Source organism: Equus caballus, chromosome 16 (assembly GCF_041296265.1).
Source record: "Equus caballus isolate H_3958 breed thoroughbred chromosome 16, TB-T2T, whole genome shotgun sequence".
Taxonomy (NCBI): domain Eukaryota; kingdom Metazoa; phylum Chordata; class Mammalia; order Perissodactyla; family Equidae; genus Equus; species Equus caballus.
The window spans coordinates 27,592,886-27,612,547 of record NC_091699.1 but is presented as its reverse complement, the minus strand read 5'-3'; the positions used below and the strand labels follow the sequence as shown (position 1 = coordinate 27,612,547).

At 38.8% G+C, this 19,662-nt stretch overlaps 1 protein-coding gene across 5 annotated transcripts in view; it reads right to left on the bottom strand.

Annotated features, from left to right (window-relative positions):
* Nucleotides 1-19,662, bottom strand: part of CNTN3 (contactin 3) — a 317,098-nt gene that overhangs the window by 17,982 nt on the left and 279,454 nt on the right. For 4 of the 5 annotated variants that reach the window (XM_023620075.2, XM_023620077.2, XM_023620076.2 and 1 more), the window contains 7 exons: nt 18,903-19,020; nt 17,914-18,072; nt 17,665-17,814; nt 16,174-16,244; nt 14,963-15,197; nt 12,544-12,659; nt 20-206 (listed from right to left, as the gene is read on the bottom strand). In XM_023620075.2, coding sequence (XP_023475843.1) covers nt 20-206; nt 12,544-12,659; nt 14,963-15,197; nt 16,174-16,244; nt 17,665-17,814; nt 17,914-18,072; nt 18,903-19,020 — 1,036 coding nt within the window. The remainder of the gene's footprint in view (nt 1-19; nt 207-12,543; nt 12,660-14,962; nt 15,198-16,173; nt 16,245-17,664; nt 17,815-17,913; nt 18,073-18,902; nt 19,021-19,662) is intronic. The other variant, XM_023620078.2, reaches the window with a different exon arrangement.

Here is a 19,662-nt window from a genome sequence, read left to right as displayed (position 1 = left end):
AAAATCAGAATATACGTACGAGTTTTCTTTGTGGTTGCATTAACTGTGTCGCTAAAAGGGCCTGTACCAGCACTGTTATAAGCCCGGACTGCAGTGTAATATGCCAGGTTGCTTTTCAAACCACGAAGTCTGGCTGATGTCTCATTTCCTGCCACTTTCACTTTGCTTGACAATTCCTCTTCTCCTCCATTATTCCAATACCGCACCTGGGGGACAGAAGACATAAAAGATGTAAAGGGATGACAAAATAGCATCCTTTACAGATAGTCATTCACTGCATAACGATGTTCTGGTTCAACCAGGAATTGCATACACAACAGACCACATATACTGTGGTAGTCCTATAAGATTATAAACAGAGATGAAAAATTCCTATCACCTAGTGACGTTGTAGTTGTTGTTACATTGTAGCACAATGCCTTACGCACATGTCTGTCGTGATGCTGGTGTAAACATACCTTCAGGTCCTTTAGAAGTATTCCAGAAGAAGGCATTGTTATCATAGGAGATGACAGCTCTATGCATGTCATTGCCCATGAAGACCTTCCAGTGGGCCAAGATGTGGAGGTGGAAACAGTGATATTAACGATCCTGGCCCTGTGTAGGCCTATACTAATGTGTGTGTTTGTGTCTTAGATTTTAACAAAAAAGTTTAAAAAGTAAAAAGAAAAACAAAAGGTTTTAAAAATAGGCAAAGCTTACAGAATACAGATATAAAGAAAGAAAATATTTTTGTACAGTTGTACAATGTATGTTTTGACACACATTGTTAGTGTCATTACAGAACAGCCAAAAAATTAAAAAAATTTAAAATGTAAAAATGTTACAGTAAGCTAAGGGTAATTTATTATTGAAGAAAAATACTTTTTATAAATTTAGTGTAGCCTAAGTGTGCAACGTTTGTAATGTCCCAGGCCTTCACATTCACTCCCCACTCACTCAATGACTCACCAGAGCAACTTCCAGTCCTGCAAGCTTCATTCACGCTAAGTGCCCTAGACAGGGGTACCATTCTTTATCTTTTATGCCACATTTTTACTGTACCTTTTCTATGTTTAGATATGTTTAAATACACAAATACTTACCATTGTGTTACAATTGCCTACAGTTTTCAGTCCAGCAACGTGCTATACAGGTTTGTAGCCTAGGAGCAATAAGCTATACCATATGGCCTAGGTGTGTAACAGGCTACACCATCTAGATTTGCGTAAGTGCACGCTATGATGTTCACACAACAATGAAATCAACTGACAACGCATTTCTCAGGATGTATCCCCATTAAGTGATGCGTGACTGTACATTAAGTGATCTTCATTAAAATTGGCACTGCAATTTATTTATTTCATCATTTATTCAACAAATATTTATTAAGGCCCAACGATGGTGCAAGGTGCTGCATTAGGCTCTGTGCCACAGAGGTGAAAGAAAAGAGACTGTAGGAGGAGACAGATAATAAACAAGTACACAAATAAACCAGATAAATTCAAAGAGTAAGTGCTAAATACTATTAGACCATAGTCTTATACATGGGAAAATGAAGGACAAATCTGCATATCTAATAGAGTGCGCTGCTCCCCCTTCTCAGACCCTAATCAACCAGGCTGTGCTCAACTCCAGAATGCTAGCAGCCATGCGTAAGCTTCCTTGGATGGTGGAGATTCCTTCTGTGAAGAAAGTAAACTGTCAGGGAAAAGACCATCGAAAAGCCAGCTGGCCACTGGATTGGCCTACAGTGGTGGCCAAGTGTCAGTAAAGCCCACCTGTGCATGCAGAGCTGCCACAGAGAAAAGGAGGGCAGGCAACATAGTTAATAGAAGTATATATTAAAATGCTTCATTTGTATTTTACTACTGTCAATTGTGCAAATTGATCTGAGACTTCTTGCAAAGATATATCTGTATGCATAATATAAAAATATAAAAAGTTAATGAGAATATTTGATAAAAAAAGAAGCAAAGGTAGAAAAAATACCACAAAAAAATACTTGTTCCCTGACTACCTCCAATGTATGTTATAAAGGTCTGCTAAGCTTTGCTAGAAAGTCTGGATTATTCATAAAGTAAAAACAGAAACCAGACCAACAATAGCAACAAAACAACCAAACAAATGGTTCATGAAAAGTACAACTATTCCTCGTGGTGAGACTGGATATTACCATTTGACCACTTAAAGAAGGGGCTGGACACTTAACATAAATAATTTGTAAAGCAGAGTACGTATTTTTTACTTTTGTAAAGACATATGTGCCCTCCTGTTTTTCTTATAATATGTGCCCTTTTTGTCTGACTTTTGCTTTTGTATTCTTGCCGTGATTGACTTGGGGAAGGTGGACCCAGTGTTTATAGGTCTGTTGGTTTTTTTAAAGAAAGCAGAAACCCTGATTTTAACGTGAAATACCCCAAATTTAGAGTTGGCTCCATTTCTTAAAGACAAAGTGTGGGCCAAACAAAATGTGCTTATGGGCTGCGTAGGGTAACCAGTCTCAGTCCTCTAAGACAAATACACTAGAAATTACTGTTTTCTTAAAAAAATGAGCAACTGTAATATTCTTTCTTTAAAAACTTAGTAGCAAAGTATAAAACTCAGGTTTTTCAATAATGATCACAAATTAGCACACTAATATTATATCACACCAGATCAACATTTTCCCTGTATATGTGCATGTATGTGTGTGTGTGTATATGTGGGAGAGTATTTATATATATATGTATATATGTGTGTGTGTGTACATATATTTATATTTATATATAGGCTCCCTTAAATTCACGTAAAATGCTGTGCTCATATATGTGAGTATGTGCATTTTTCTTGGAAAAGAGTTAACGGTTTTCATAAGAACCTCAAAAGGAGGAACCCAATGATGAACCCAAATGATCTGGACTAAATTGAACCCATAGCTTCTACAGCTTTAAAGCATTGAATTAACACTAAAACTTGATGGTGATATTTTAGCAAAAAAAAAAAAAAAAAAAAACCCAAATATCTGACTGGCTCCACTTACCATCGTAAAAGAAAACCACACAGGTTTTATTCATTAATTAAAGAAAACATGCCAAATTGTATTTTATATAGCCACGTAAATTGTTAATGGATACTAAAAGCTCGTATACATTCTAAATTCAGCAACTGTAAACACTGTAGGTATTGCTAAGTTTAGATGACTCCAAAATGATAAGACACTTTCCCTGCCCTTGAAAGCATTATTTCACTATTAACTAAGAATGACACATAATCAATAATTATAATAAAATGTTATAGACAGCCTGAAAACTTGTGGCCTTGGATATAGCATAGATTAGGAGGAAAATCACATAATTATGAGCTATAATAATCCTCACTTAACACATGGGAAAGCCGAGGCAGGGAGGAGTAAAGGAACTCAAGCAGGAGCATCCTGTTATGCAGGCTCATCTCTTCTTAGGTTTTAATCCATGGGCCATTCTTTTTCTATGTCAAATTACCTCAATATAAGTTGCCTAAGAAATTGTTGCTTAGGAGACTGATTTAAAGAATAAATAAAAATAATTTTCAATTTGCATAAGAAATATCTTTTATAAACCCATTTATAGAAAGTACTTGAAGGTTCTTGATAGCAGTATGTTACCAAAGTACTTTAACCAATCTCCATGTATCAGAATGAGAGATTTATTTTTAGATCTCAGTTGCTGACAGGTATTAGAAATACTTAAACATAAAGAAAATTTATGCCAGATTTGAACATATTAGAATTGATTCTATAATCTTCTTAAATAGCTTTACGTAAAAATTGAATAAATATGTATATAACTAAAGCATAAACAAAGCAGTGACATTAATATTCCCAATTTTCTATAAGTAGATAATCAATTTTGTTCTATAAAATTTAGCTCAAAAATATTTAAATAAGGATAATTTTTTTTTTTTTAAAAGAGAGAAAAGTCTCTTAAGAATGAAATAAAGACAAAGATCCCATTTTTCCTCTCTCTTGTGGCTTGGGTTTAAAGGTAAATGTTCCACACCTGAGAACAGAATATAACTCCATGCTAATCTGGATTTTATAGGCAAAACCACAATACAGGGATGAAGAAAGGAAAAGTGTCCAGGCTAAAGGAACAAACTCTGGAAGTATAATTGTGCAGAAGAGTATAACACTGACAGAACATGAAGGGAGCATCTACAAAAGATGAGCAGAGAGGCAAATAGTACAAAGCACATGAAGAACCCCGCCAACAAGAAAGTCAGTCAGCAGACTCGACCAGTGGGAGACTAGCTACAATACACTGATCTAAAGGGACCTTAAAATAAGCATGTTTAAAATGTCCAAATTTACCAAAGAAGGGGCTAAATTTATAACGCAATAATAGGAGATAAAGAAAAAAAGATTGGGCAAATCTGAAAAGTATCAAGGTGAAGTCCTACACCTGAAAAATACAATATTAAAAACTAAAATCAGTCATAGAATTAGCCTTCTACCTTCTGAAGACTAGAAAGTAGAAGAGAGAATTAATAAATCCAGAACATGGAGAAAGAAGTAAAAATTATGAAAGTGAAGTTAAAAGACACTGAGGACAGGGGCTGGCCCCGTGGCCGAGTGGTTAAGTTCACGCGCTCCGTTGCAGGGGGCCCAGTGTTTCGTTGGTTGGAATCCTGGGCGTAGACATGGCACTGCTCATCAAACCACGCTGAGGCAGTGTCCCACATGCCACAACTAGAAGGACCCACAATGAAGAATATACAACTATGTACTGGGGGGCTTTGGGGAGAAAGGAAAAAAATAAAAAATCTGAAAAAAAAAAGACACTGAGGATAAAATGATGTTCCAACCAGATTTCCAGAAGGAGAGAGTAAGGAAAAGGCAACCAAAAAAGAGAAAATGTCTGAGAATTTTCCAGAAGTGAAGAAATATAGGAATTTTCACGCTGTAAATTTACTCAGAGTTTAGTGGGGTAAAATTAAAAGGCAAATCCACTCTAAAGGAGAGGGTGATTAAGACTGATTTTTTTGTTGTTTTTAGAGGAAGATTAGCTCCAAGCTAATGTCTGCTGCCAATCCTCCTCTTTTTATGTTGAGGAAGATTGGTTTTGAGCTAACATCTGTGCCCATCTTCCTCTACTTTATATGTGGGATGCCTGCCACAGCATGGCTTGATAAGCAGTGTGTAGGTTTCCACCTGGGATCCAAACCAGTGAATCCTGGGCTGCCAAAGTGGAGTGTGCGAACTTAACCATGGACAATACCAAACCCTATATATGCTATGGTTTTTCCCATACATACATACCTATGAGAAAGTTTAATTTATAAATCAAGCATGGTAAGAAATTAACAATGATAACTAATAATAAAATAGAACAATTATAACAACATATTGTAATAAAAGTTATGGTAGATCTTAGCAACCAGAGAATACGGCTATTTTTCTTATTAACCGGAGAACTTTCACGTTTTCACTTAAAGAAAGCATGTTATGGCTTCTCCTGGGCAGGTCCTATTTGTCAGCATCACTACTCTTGGGCTTTGGGGCCATTATTAAGTAAAAGTGTGACTTGAACACAAGCACTGCCATACCGCAATCATTGATCTGATAACTAAGACAGCTACTAAGTGACTGATGGGGGTGCAGCTTATACAGCATGGATACACTGGACAAAGGGATGATTCACGTCCTGGGTGGGACTAAGTAGGACAGCATGAGATTTCATCATGCTACACAGAACTGTGTGCAATTTAACATTTATGAATTTTTTATTTCTGGGATTTTCCATGTAATATTTTCAGACCCCAGTTGACCTCCAGTAACTGAAATCTTGGAAAGCGAAACACTTAATAAGGGGGGACTACTGTATTTGGTCTCTGCCTCCTGTTTCCAGGCACACCGTTCCTAAAACCTTTGGAATCTCTTGAAGTAAGAAGTGTCTTTTTGTATGCTAATACGATTTCTGGTGGCTGCAGGCTCCCGGATAGCTTCAGGATGGGGGCTGATGGCTAGGGGAAGCAACCCTATGATTAGAGGGTTGGAACGTTCAGCACCACCTCCTGACAAGGGCTGGAGGGTGAGTTAGTTAGGTTAACTAAGGGCCAATGTTTAATCGACATGCCTATGCGATGAAGCCTCCATAAGAAACCATAACTGAAGGGATTAGGAGAGCTTCTGGGCTGGTGAACACAGAGAGGTGCCGGTAGGGTAAACTGCCTGGAAAGGGCAAGGAATCTCTGGGCCTCCTCCTGTATACTGGCCATGTGCATCTCTTCTATTGGACTATTCTTGAACTGTATGCTTTATAATAAATGGATAATAGTAAGCAAAGCGCTTTTCTGAGTTCTGTGAGCCATTCTAGCAAGTTGTTAAATCCGAGGAGGGGGTGGTGGGAACCACTGATTTATAACCAGTTGATCAGGAGTATGGGAGGCCAGGACTTGTGACTGGCATCTGAAGTGCGTGTGTGTGTGTGTGTGTGTGTGTGTGTGTGTGTGTGTATCGGGGAGGGGGGTGTTTCTCGTGGGACTGGGCCCTTAACTTCAGCTAACTCCAGATAGACAGTGTCAGAATTGAACTGAAGTGTAGGATACCCAGCAGGTGTTGGAGAATTGGGTGGTGTGGAGAAAAAACCCTACATATTTGGTGTCAGAAGTGTTCTGTGTATAGAGAGGAAGAAATTTTTTTCCCTTTTATTCACCAAGATAGGTACTTAAGTCCTGATATTCTGTGTCTATGAAACACCATAACTCCAATTTCTTGATGAGATAAGATAATTTTTTCTTTAGAACCATAAAAGCATTTCACAAGCAGAAATATTTTTATCTGGGTAAGTAAACAAAAACCAACTTGAGTAATGTCAGGATTTAAAATGCTAACTCTATTTCTACAAGTAATTTGGTTATTCCAAAAAGTAATGTCCCCGCTGTGAGGAGTCCTTAATATTACTGCATCAGAGATTTCACTTAATTTAAACTTGAAACTTAAAATGAAATGCAGCTTATAAAATTAATATATTGAAAAATGGCACCTTTCTTAGCCATTAAAGTACAGGTATTAAGCCAGAAATGCGATTTTAATAGACTAAAATAATTCTGTTTGTACGTATAGATTTTTAGAGAGACAAATATTTCAACTTAGCTGCTAGACCAAACACATTTCAATAAGGATGGGGCGGGCCAAACTGCATTCAGTGGTGTTTTTGAAACAAATCCAGATCTATCTTTAACTCTTCTTTACTCAGCTTTCAGTCTTGGGAGTGCTGACCCATATGAACTACATGGCAGGCTCCCTTGCCCTCTGGCTTCTCACTGAATTTGGTCAATAGGAGGCAGGAGATGGGAGGGTGGAAGGAGAAAGGCTGAGGTATTTACCCCCCGGATCCCTCAGTGCTGAGCCACAGTTTGGCAGGGACTATGTTTGCCTAATCAGGAACTCAGCTCCATTTGGGGAAACCTCACATACACAGTTACTGCTCTCTCCAGCATACCAAAACCTTCCACCAATTCCAAAAGTCTGCATTTTATTCACTCAAATTCATTTTTGCCTGCTCTCTATTTATTTAAATGTGTTTGACTTGTTTCTACCCAATTTTCCCGGTACATGCGACTCATTATAGAGTGAAGTTAATCCTTCGCCTGACAGTAGGGAATCAGACTCAGTGTATACGTCTGTTGTTCCAGGAAGAATTTTCAGATTCTCAAAAAAGTACTCAAATATTTGACATCTTTTTCCATTTAAATTAAAATGTTAGAAACTAAACACATTCTGTACAGCTGTTTAGAACAGGAGGCTAGAAGAAGATATCTGCGAAGTTTTAGTTGGGTATTCTGCACACATTTTTAGTTACATTCTTCTGCCAAAAATGTAAAAAAAATCTACTAAATTCCTCAAAAACATGCTACTCTGTATTATTTCACAAGAACAGACTTTTGTTTCAATCACTTATCAAGGTCAATCTCCAAGTTTTATTCTTTTAAGACACAAAATTACTTTAAAGAAATTGATTGTATATACCATGCTAGAACTTGGGAGCCGTTGTTCCTCAGGCACCCACTGCCCATGAACTTAAAGGCTTCTGCAACCTCTTATCATGTCTGCATCTCTTGTTCCTATCCAAAGGGTACAAGAAAAGATCTGAGCCCGGCTTAGCAGATGAAATAAATTGGAGCCCAGGGAAATGAGCTCCTCAACTGCTACTTGGTCAAATCAGAAAGAAAATTAGTCTAGATGCTAATGATGATGGGTGCTCAGCATGCCACATGGCACATGATCAACCCTTACTGAGATGAGAGGAAAGCAGGAGCTATTAACAATTTTCAAGCCATACTGGGAAAATTGCAACCCAGAAAGTTAGCCATATGACTGGTAATTAAATACTCTGCTAAGTCATTTATTTTTCCAGGTTAGTGTTTAAATTATGACTGAAACTATGAAAATACATATTTTCATCTTGGTATGATTATATAAATTATTTCTTAAAATTTCCCCAATTAGGACATCTTTCTCTTAGCTTGTTTTCTTTCTCTTCATATTACCAAGCAATCAGGAAAGAAATTTTCACTAGTTGTTTCCTTTCAATACTGTATTCGTGTTCCATCTGGATGGTAGGTTTGCTACTCTTTTTTTTTTTTTTTCCCGAGGAAGATTAGCCCTGAGCTAACTACTGCCAGTCCTCCTCTTTTTGCTGAGGAAGCCTGGCCCTGAGCTAACATCCGTGCCCATCTTCCTCTACGTTATATGTGGGATGGCTACCACAGCATGGCGTGCCAAGCAGTGCCATGTCCGCACCTGGAATCCAAACCAGCAAACCCCGGGCCGCTGAGAAGCGGAATGTGTGCATTTAACTGCTGTGCCACCGGGCTGGCCCCAGGTTTGCTACTCTTTACACAGATAGGCAAGATGCAATGCATTCCAACCTATAATCAATTTCAACAAAAGTCCCATTTGCTAATTGTCCCCTCATCTTTTTGCCTCGCACCCTAATGGCAACACCAGCAGCAACAGAAACAATAGCCATTGAGTTACACACTTGGATTGTCCTAAGTGTTTCTACACTACTCCACTGGTTTTAAAATTTTTCCTTCCAGTGAAATCTTATCCCAATGCCCAATATTCAAAACACAGAAAAGTGGAAGCCCTAAAAGTCTCTTTGGACCATTTTGACAATGGCTGCTTTATCTCATTTAATTCTCTAAAGATGCTGTGAGCTATTTACTGTTATCTTCATTGTAACTGAACCTTGGAGAGCTTCAGTAACTTGCCCAAGGCCACACATCAGTAAGACAGTGGAGCCAAAATTGCATTTATTCAATCAACACATATTTTTGCAGGCCTCTGGGGTGCCAGATAGGTCTCTGGGCACTTGGCACACATCAGTGAACAAACGGGCAGGGTTCCCTGTCCCCTGTGAAGCTTATCTTCTATCCTAGAGGATCTGAATGCACGTTTGTCTAATTCTAAAATGGTGTGGACTTAACGAGGCACTCTGCTGCCTCTACTTGGATTCTTTGGTTTTCTCTCATTCAATCAACCTCTCTTTCCTGACATGGCCAATAGTGGCGTAATTCCACTTTCTGATGGAACAGCCTTATCTGGATGACTCCTTATCAGCTTAGATTTATATATTACAAAATCAACATCTACGTGCTCCCATGCTGTCAAACATTTGCCAGCGACTGCTAACATTCCTGTGGTGCTTGGAAGCCCACAAAGCCATTTATATATATTCTCCTGTTTATTTCTCTTAACTATTTCACAAGCTACAAGAGGTCAAGAATTATGATCCTGTCATGTGGTTGGTAAAGAGGAAAGTTATTACTGGGGATGTGCCTCTCCGTCTACTGTCTGAGGAATGCAAAATGTGTTCATTTATTTTCTTTAAGTAAATTTGATTTAATATTGAATTCCATATCCTGTTCAGCTAATGCAAAATTCAACCTCAGTCACTCCTGGGGCTCCCTTCCCAAAGCCTTGCCAAGATGGCTTACTATTATTACACTGATTTGATTTCTTTAGTCCAAGCATTTCTGGGCTATGCTTGGGGAATGGGAAATCATCGCTGAGTGTGGGAAACACACCTGTTCTCTTCTGTGGTCTTGCCACCAACCTGGGCACTGCCAGCTAGAAAGCTATGGGCCCCAAGAGCTTTTGTAAGCCTCAGACCTTTATTTCCTCCAAGGCCATCTTTTCTCCTGTATTTTTTTCTCAGTGACGTTTTTTCTCCGTTCACCCTCCAGAATACATGGAACCATCTCCTTAATGGCTTGGGCTTTGGAAACAAAGCTGGGAAGGAAAGGATCTTGCAGATAACTCCTCTTGATACCTGTCACAAACTCTCTTGAGGCAAAGGGGCTTAGAGCTGGGGAATTGCTTGAGAATATTTACTGGGCAGGAAACTATAAAGGCTCGCACTTAGTGATTGCTTATTAGGAGCCAGAAACTGTGAGAAGCTCATTAAGTATCTAATCTCATTCAATCCTCTCAAAATCCTAATGACGTTAGGCCTATTACTGTCCCCATTCTGCAGGGGAGGAAATGGGGCTCATAAAGTTTATGTAACTTTTCCAGGACACACAGTGAGTGGCAGACTTGAGATCTGGCACAGATTTGACCTCAGAGCTATGCTTCTTTAATCTCTGCTCCCCGTCCCACTTACCCTTCTAGTCAATGCCATTTCTCTAACCACTGGGGAGCTACTATTGGTTGCCCACTGTCTGTCTTTCATTGCTTACATTTACTGCCATGGAATTAAGAGAATTTTCCATCCAAATCTTGGGTTCTTTTGAGATGCTGATAAGTTGCTCTGCTGCATTTCTGTGGTGTTTTACTTCTTCAATCCTACTTTCTTTCCTTAAATCTTGACAGCTCTAGCTCTGATCAAGTCTCTGTGTGTCAAAACCAGTGTTTCCTATATTTAAGTGTGCAGGAAGATGTTTCTATACGGGTATTTACTGAAAATGTACATTAATAAGACCCACTCCTAGATATTTGGGTTCAGAGGGTCCAGGGAGGGTTCTGGTAATTCTGATGCAGGTGGTCCATGGCACATGCATCACCACTCTAGTTTATCCTTTCTCTACTTTATCATTAATATTTATTCACGAAAATGCTTGTTTGGTTACAAGGAACAGAAACTCTCTCAAGTTCAAATATAAAGAGAGTTTACTGAAAAGGAGGGCAAGGTGACAATCTGAGAAAGAATACAGCAAGGCCACTAGAAAACTGGACAGCTGTCAAAGAACTATTCTATTTTGTTCTCTTTAAGGCTCCATGGGTCGTTGTCGCCTCCATTCTTTAGGGTTGCATGGGAATATGTCTGCTCCATCTCATCTCTGCAGACCAGCTTTGTCCTGCTTGCCCAAGGCCTTAGCTTGAGAAGTCTGAACTGAGTCCTAAATGTGACATATCACTGCATTATACTCACGAATTATAATCTCTTTATGGCTTACTTCAGTATATCAAAGAACCTGACTAGCTCAGCTTAACTGTCCATGGGTCAGATGCCTTTGATCAAGTGGCCACGCTGCTGCACCTGAGATTATGCTGGGAAGTAGAGGGGTCCATGGCCCTGTTTTGCAAACATGTCCGTATAAGTCTACCGCTGAATCAGAAGTAATAAGCACGAGAGAAAAAGGTGCCGAAAAAGATAGCTGTGGTTGGGGATGAAATCACAACTATGACTACTACAAAATCATTGTCAGAGAATCTTCTTACGACTTACTTTTTATCTTGCAGTTCTAAGCTTAACTGCTCCCAGTCCTCACTAACTGCTCCCTACTAAATATGGGGCCCAGTCGGAATGGGTCTTTTTTAACATTCAAAGCGGTCTGAGACCTGGCCCTTCTGGACCTTTCTGCAGTCACCCCTCCTAAGGAACCTTCTTCTGCAGGTGGGCCTCTACTCCTTCTGCTCCTCCAAGGTGCCATGCTCACTCTGGAGTGTTTGCCACTTTTACTTACTTTTCCTTTAAAGTCTTGTTAAGCCTTACTACCCTTATGAAACCTCTCAAGAACGCTCATCCTTCTTAACCATTCAAACATTTTCTGTTTGACCTGTTCTGACCTTCATTGCATTTAGTCTGATGTTATCCTCTGTTTCAGATCTTTCACCTGATTTTACCAGAGAGTTCTTTGAAGGCAAGAATTATATTACAGAAAGTTGTCTTCTCTAGAACCTAGAAGGGAATTACATAACGTAACAAGGCCACCAAGAAAGTACCAAAAGGGGTTGGAGGAAAGCAATTTCCTATTGGCATAAATATCCTAGGAACTTAAATACTGCAGTTCAATCTCACTCTTATTTTTTAGTCAATCCATCTAAAAGATTTGGCCCACAAGACACATGATTTCCTTTCAGATTATTATTTTTTCTTTTCTACACCAACTAAAGTTATTTTCATTCAACTTGTGGCATTAAATTCAATATCCATTGATAATCACATGGGACAAGGAGCTGGTGAAATTTCAACAAAAGTCACACTTGAGCTAAGATGTCACTGTTAAAATGAATTTAAAGGAAAGGAGACCAAGTACCATGGAAACATACATACATGAGCTATTTAATAACTAATTAATTTTACAAGAAATTACCTCATAGCCGAGTAAATGTCCATTGCTCAATTTCCAAGGAACGGCGTTCCATGACACTTCAATTTCTGAGGAAGACAGGCTATTTGCAGAAACCTGAGATGGAGCTACTGTAGGCTCTGTTTGGAAACAGAAAGTGAAATACAATTATCATTTTGGTAGTTAATTAAAAAACCTATTGAAGTTCTTATTTTAAAAAAGCACTTTAATGTATTTGAAAATATTATAAAATATTCTATAAAAATACTTGAAAACATGAAGCATGTTTTGGTCAGTTTCCATTTCTTAGGAATAGATGGCATCCACACGCTTTTCCTTGCTAAACAGCCACAGCAAACTGTCCTTTATTCCCTTGCACTTCTTCTTGGCATTTTACTTTTATTCCTTTCTTTCCCTTTGTTCTCTCTGCCTTTTCATTATTTCTCTCCTCTTCATCCCACAGCTCCTGTTTGGGAACTCCTATGCTCACAAATGCTATTTATTCATTTTTCTTGCCAAACAAAGTCAAGTTCTACAGAGTTCATTTATTCAATAAGCATTTATGAGTGCCTTTTCCAGCTCAGGCCCATTAAGAGGAGCACACTTAAATGAGACAGAGCAACTTTCAGGGGTCTACTCTTTTAAAGGAGCAGACAGACATGCACAAAGCTTATTACACAGTGAAAAGGTCCCTTTGTAACAGACAGCTCTTGGGGCTTTATGGGACTCACAGTGACTCTCCCTTCTCAGGGCGTAGTGCTGAGCTGGGACACCCCCTCCCCCAGTATCCATGTCTGTGTTCAGTGACCCTGCTCATGGCCATGGCTCACTGATACTGAGATAGAGTCTCAGTCCAAGGATAGACCTCTTAGATTTTCTCTCCTGAAAATCTGAAACTTGGTTTGGAAAGACGAGGAGTACTTGAGGCCAGTCTACCCAGCCCTGGTGCCCTAGAGAGGTAGACCAGTTTCTAAGGCCCCAGAGCTTCTCTGATTGAGGCTCTTCATGAGGTTTGCTGTTTAAGCCTCCCTTGGATTCAAAGGGAGGTCCTAGAATATTTCCAATAAATCCTTTGCCTTCTTCATAGACAAGGTGAATCCATTCTGATGTTTGGAACAGAAGGATCTTTAATTAACTCATTAGCGGTGACAGAAATGGAAACAAGAGAAGGAAAGTGTAGGAGATAAGGAGGGTAAAAGGCTGTGGCTGTCCCTCCCTCCCAAAGGCCAGCTCTCCCGGTCCAAGATGCAGAGCGGTAGACAGTGCCCAAAAACTCCCTAGTTAATTGCCATCATTCCCCAGACCACTGACTTGCCCTTGTACTGAAAAGCCTTGGTATCTTGGAAATGGAGTCTGGCTAGGAATATTAAAAGCTCTTTCTTTTGCAAAGTCTTTTATAATACCTGTTTGGTTTTTTCTCAGAACTCAGTGAAAAAATAGAGGACAAGAATAGGAGATGAGGGTACCAAGAAAGATGGAGTCTATTTATTATTTTTAGGAATGACAACTGTGGGCCACCTTCTGCAATTTACTGCAAGGTCTGGGGGTAGAGGAGACGGTGTGAAGCCACATTTCACGAACTCAGAATGGTTAAGGGCAAAGGCCCTGGGTTAAAATACTAGCTCAGCATGGGTGTATGGATTTTGGCAAGTTTATTAATTTCTTTCATCAAACTTCCATTCTCTCATGTGTAAATGGGGAATAATAATATTACCTACATGTCATTCCTCCTTAGAAAATTCAAATTAGGTAATGTCTGGCAGCTAACAAGCATTTAGCACGTGTTGGCTCCTGTCATTCTTATTAGGAGGAACTATATAAGAAGCCAATAATTACCTGCTTTCAACCTATAAAACGGCAATTTCATATGATGCTCCTAACATTATTATTATTATTGTTTTCTAAAGAGGTGCGATATCTAGGGCAGGTAAAAAAGAAAGGCAGAGCAATGGAATGAATCCAGAGTGGAGTATGTCCGAATCTACAACTGGTGGAACATATCCTTCAAATCTGCACATGCCACACCTCTGGAATGTCATACTTCTGGTTCTCCTTCTCCACCTTGCTAATATCCTTTTCTCAGGCCATAAGACCATTCTAAAACTTGAGACTAGGGCACCTCCAGGAGAAGATCTTATTCTTACCCCAAGAAGAAGATAGCTATAGAAGGCTATGCTATTCCTGGCTTCACAAGCTATAACTTAGGATGTGTTCCTCATAAAAAGATTTTTAACCACTTGCTACACCCTCTAACTATCCTTGAGTCTCATACTTCAAGTAGGCATGGTTGATCTTTATTACCAGGACTGGGAATCCAACTACAACTTCAATCATTGTTCTTTAGAAGAAATATATCTGAAGTCACAAAGACCTTCCAAATCAGTCTTCGCAACACATTGGTTTATTAATTGGAACTGATACATAATCATAATGTTTTCCATACCTTCTTCTGCAGAGAACACTGTTGTCACTGGGCTAAATGGTCCTTCACCTTTGTTATTATAAACACCAACTTTAACTTCATACAGTGAAAATGGCATGATGCTTTCATTTCTAAAGACATATCTTGGGGTATCAGGAGATGTGACCACTGTCTGGATCCAGTTGGTAACTCCAAGAGGGCGGAAAGCGACAACATACCCAAAACCTTCACCATTCTGCAGTTCTTCAGGGACTGGCTACAAAGGAAAGACTTAGTAAATCACCTTTACACATAAAAGTAAGGCAAAAATAAATGGAGCTAAAATCCTTAATCTTTTATAAAAGCCATCAAATAATAATCTACATCATATTAAGCAGTCGGCTAAAAAAAGGAGAAAAAGGTCAGTGGGACAGTCAGCTGCTTTTAAATAGACACATGCCACTCTTTCATAGCCATCCACACAATGAACTGGAATTTTCCGAAATTATTCCGACTTTTCAGCATCTCGTAGCCCCAATCTGAGTTTTGAATAATACGATATACTTTCAAGTTGAATATACCTCATCTCTTAAGTCAAATAAAAATCACCTAATCCCTAATGTTGACTTTATGGAAAGAAATTACACATTGATATGATAATTAAGTGCAAAGGAATAAAACTAAAAGAAACAAAAAGGAAGTAAAAACAACATTAAACTCAAAGCTGTATTTGGATCATGTCAAAAATTCCTATTGACACCCCATCAGATCTCTTGACTTTTTATTTTTTCATCAACATCTTCAAATAATAGATAATTCTAGCGCCTTCTGACTTTAAATGTGTTAATTAAAATTTTTCCTAATTATGACATAAAACAAGAGCTGAAAGAATGGCCAGGAAGCAAGTACTTGCTGGAATAAGTGATGTCATCAGTGGGTGTGCAGCTGCAGGTAAAGCCCTGAGGGCAGCTTGACTGTAAACAGCCAGGACTTGACTCTCACTCCTATGCTTACCAGCCAGATGACCTTGGGCTAATTGTTTAATACTCCTATGCCTTAGTGTTTTTCTATAAAATGTTGCAAGGAGTAAACGAAAAAAATATGCAAAAATGCTAGGAACAGTGATTGGCACAGAGTGAGCATTCAAAAATATTAGCTCTTAGTACTACTACCACCACCAGCCCCACCCAGGAGACCATAAAGATGTGGGAATAGCATCACCCTGAGGGGAAAGCTGCTGCCCAGACACTTACATCCCAGGTTATCACCAGTTCAGACCGGCTTCCACCTCCTCCACTGACTTCTGAAGGAGGCACTTCTGGAACTGTGTAGGTCAGAGAGATAGAAATGAAACCCTATCTGCATTTGGCATATTAATCTGAAAGAAGACTCAATGTTGCTTATTTTTAATATTTGAAATAATTTGAGCATTGGCACATTATATGTATATGTGTGTGTTTGTGTGTGCATATATTGGGGAAATCATCAAATAATTTATATTTGCAAGAAATTATCAAAGATTCAAAATCTCTCAAACAGTAAGAAAAAAATGACTCAGTACAAAGATTAATAAAACGAGGAAAAGTGATTCACCAGGGATGACGGGAAATCAACCCAGCACGAGCATTTAACTTGTGACTATTCCAAGTGGAGATACAATTCTCAGAACGACATTGGTTTTACGTAAAAATGACCCAGACTCAAATTCTCTAATCCTGTTATGAGATATTCTTTCTAATCCTCACACAGGCATCAGATTGCTCACTTACGCTGAGAACTTTACGCTTAGTAAGTCGCATGACACAACTAAAATATAAGTTCCCTGAAGGCAGCTCTTTGTCTGTATCCACCATATCTAGAAAGTGCTTAGCACACAGTAGATACTCCAAAAATATATGTTGTGTGGATAAATGAACAGAGCACCAAGATAGACACAGTTCCTTGATTTCTCATAATACCTGGGATAAATATTATATGCATTGTTGAGTTAAATAGCATCATTAAAATTATTGAAACATATTCCATGACTCTTATCTCAGCCTAGCTCCTAAAATGATACGCTAGCTATATTTCAAACATCATTTTAGTAATATTAATTAACGTTATAGATTCTGAAAAGTCTTTAGATTCTCTCAGATGCCTGAATAATGTAATAGTATGTACACTTTCTAATTTTCAGTTTTAATGTTAGGATATTTTTAGAATTATGAAAATAGTCTTATGGTTAACATTAACTGTTGCCCCACATGGAAAATTTAACAATGATTCTCTCTTAATTTAATACTTGCGGAGCCAAAATATACCTATTTTTCAATCGCTTAAGCTCACTCACTGAGCTTGATGGCAGACGAGATTTCCTAGCAGCAGAACTCCCAAATGTCATTATCCTACCAATTTGTCAATGCTTGTTATAAATGAAAACAGCACTTCCCCTGTTAACAGGGTGTCTATGTCAGATAGTAATTATAACCTTAAGTGACAAAAACATATTCACTCTACATGCACTAATGAATGCTGACGATGGACTGAACTCTTAGAAAAGTCACACTACATCAGAGCCACTTAAACGTGTGTCTTTTGACAAATACCATATGGCCAGTCCTGCCATTAGATAGGTCAGATAATTGCAACAATGGATTATTGAGGCTGATCCCCTGCTGGCCTGGAGACCAAGCCAAGGGAAATGGAAATACACACCCAGGGCAAACCTATTAACCCATTACTCAGAAAACAAAAACACTAACCTGCCTCTTCAGTTCTTACTTTTTCTGAGGGTAAACTGGGTTCTCCACCTCCGATTTTGTTACTGGCTACAACCCGAAATTCATATTCCACCCACGGATTTAACTCGACTACAGTAGCTGTGTGTGTTTTCCCATCAATGACCTCAGGCACTACAAAGGAATATTTCAGAGAGGTAAGAGTCTGCACGTCTTAGCATTGACTTGAAATCCATTTATATGTACCAACGGTATTTGCCTCTCTTCCGTTACCTGTTGTGGCAGTTTGCCAACCCACGGAGAAAGGTGTCCTCGCCTGGACAGAATAGGATATAACTGGGCTATGGTTGTCTGTACCTTCTTTCCAAGAGAGTTGGGCTGTCGTATCTGTAATTTCATCTACCTTCACATTTTCTGGTGGTCCAGGTGAACCTAAGGTAGGCAATAATGCAAACAGTGGGCAGCAATTCCATAAATGTCATCCTCTTCTACCAAAGTGAAGAACATGTCACGTGACCACTTTAATACTTCCAAATGATCCCAATTTCAAAAGCACTTAGGGAAAAAGCCCATTTACCCTGCAATAAAACTATCACTTTTTCCCCTCTACATTTCTGTTGTTAAAACTTAAATCTGGACATGAATCAGTAACTCCAAAATCATAATAGTCCATGATTGCAAATGACACCGCTTTTTGATGCCTTTGTTCAGCAGGATTCCTGCACATTTCCAGATTCATCATCCTTTACTTTTTTGATGCCTTTTCCTTTAATCTCTTGGTACAGCTCTGTAGTTCCCAGTTTGTTATCTAGAGCTGTTTTATTCTAACATGCACTCTGGTCATTTTTCAGCCCAGAAGCAAATCAGTACCTTGGACAGTAGCTCAGATTGGCAGATTTTCTCAGGCATTGTGGATGATCCTGATTCTTTTAGAAGTAGTCACACACAGACACACACACAATCACTATTCTCTTTCCTATTAAACACTATCACTGAATTAATGACATGCTCAAAAACACATCAGCTTGGCAGAAGCTGTGGAATGCTTATTACAGTAAGAGCTATTTGAAGAGGAGACGAGATTTTTACTTCTTTGAATTAGCACCCATCCTTATTGTCACATCCTCTGGTCTATTGAGGGGGGATCAAATCAATATTATAACTCACAGGCTCATATACTATCTCATCATAATTTTTCCTCCTGTAAGGATTGCTCAGTTAAGATGTGGAATTATAAATCACACTGAGGCATTAATGTTTACCTCTTACTATGAGGTCAGCAGCAGATGAAACACTATCCACTCCTGTTTGTACCATGCACACATATTTTCCACTGTGTTTTAACTGAATGTTTCTGATCATTAAATCACCAGATGAACTCTGTTGGAAAAAACAGGTAATGAGCACATTGTTATTTTGAAAACACAAAGAATCTTGAAGGCTGTGGCCAACAACACCTTTGGGATGAAACCCGTATTTAGAGAGAAGACCAACGTGGTACAAGACCGAAGATTGCTACAGTGGAACCTATGGAAATAAAAACAAGTTAAAAACCATACATGACTGCAGACATAGATTTCTGTAGCTAAATAAACGATAAGCTTTCCCCTGGGCATTTATGGTTTCAAAAATAAATAAGAGCAGAGATTACAGTCTCAGAGTCTATTTGTTTCCACTAGAATGACACCTCTTTTTATATCCACTGCTCAGCACCAGCTCAACTCATTTCTCTGGTTCCAACCTCTTTGCAATTATCTGCCTGAGAAGAAGAGGGAAGCATTTGGGTATCTGGTGGGAGATAAATGCAGCACGACAAGGGGATTACCACGGTTGAAACACTTTTCTGAACACACTGGAGCTTAAAAAGCCTAAAGCCTTTTAATTTCTTCACTACTGAATTTAAGGACAGTCAATACGAACCCCTCAATCAGAAGAAATTAAAACATTTTAAACCCTAAAAATAAAATAACAGTTGTCCCTAAAGACATTTGCTGACGTCCCCCAGCACCAATTAATGGAGCA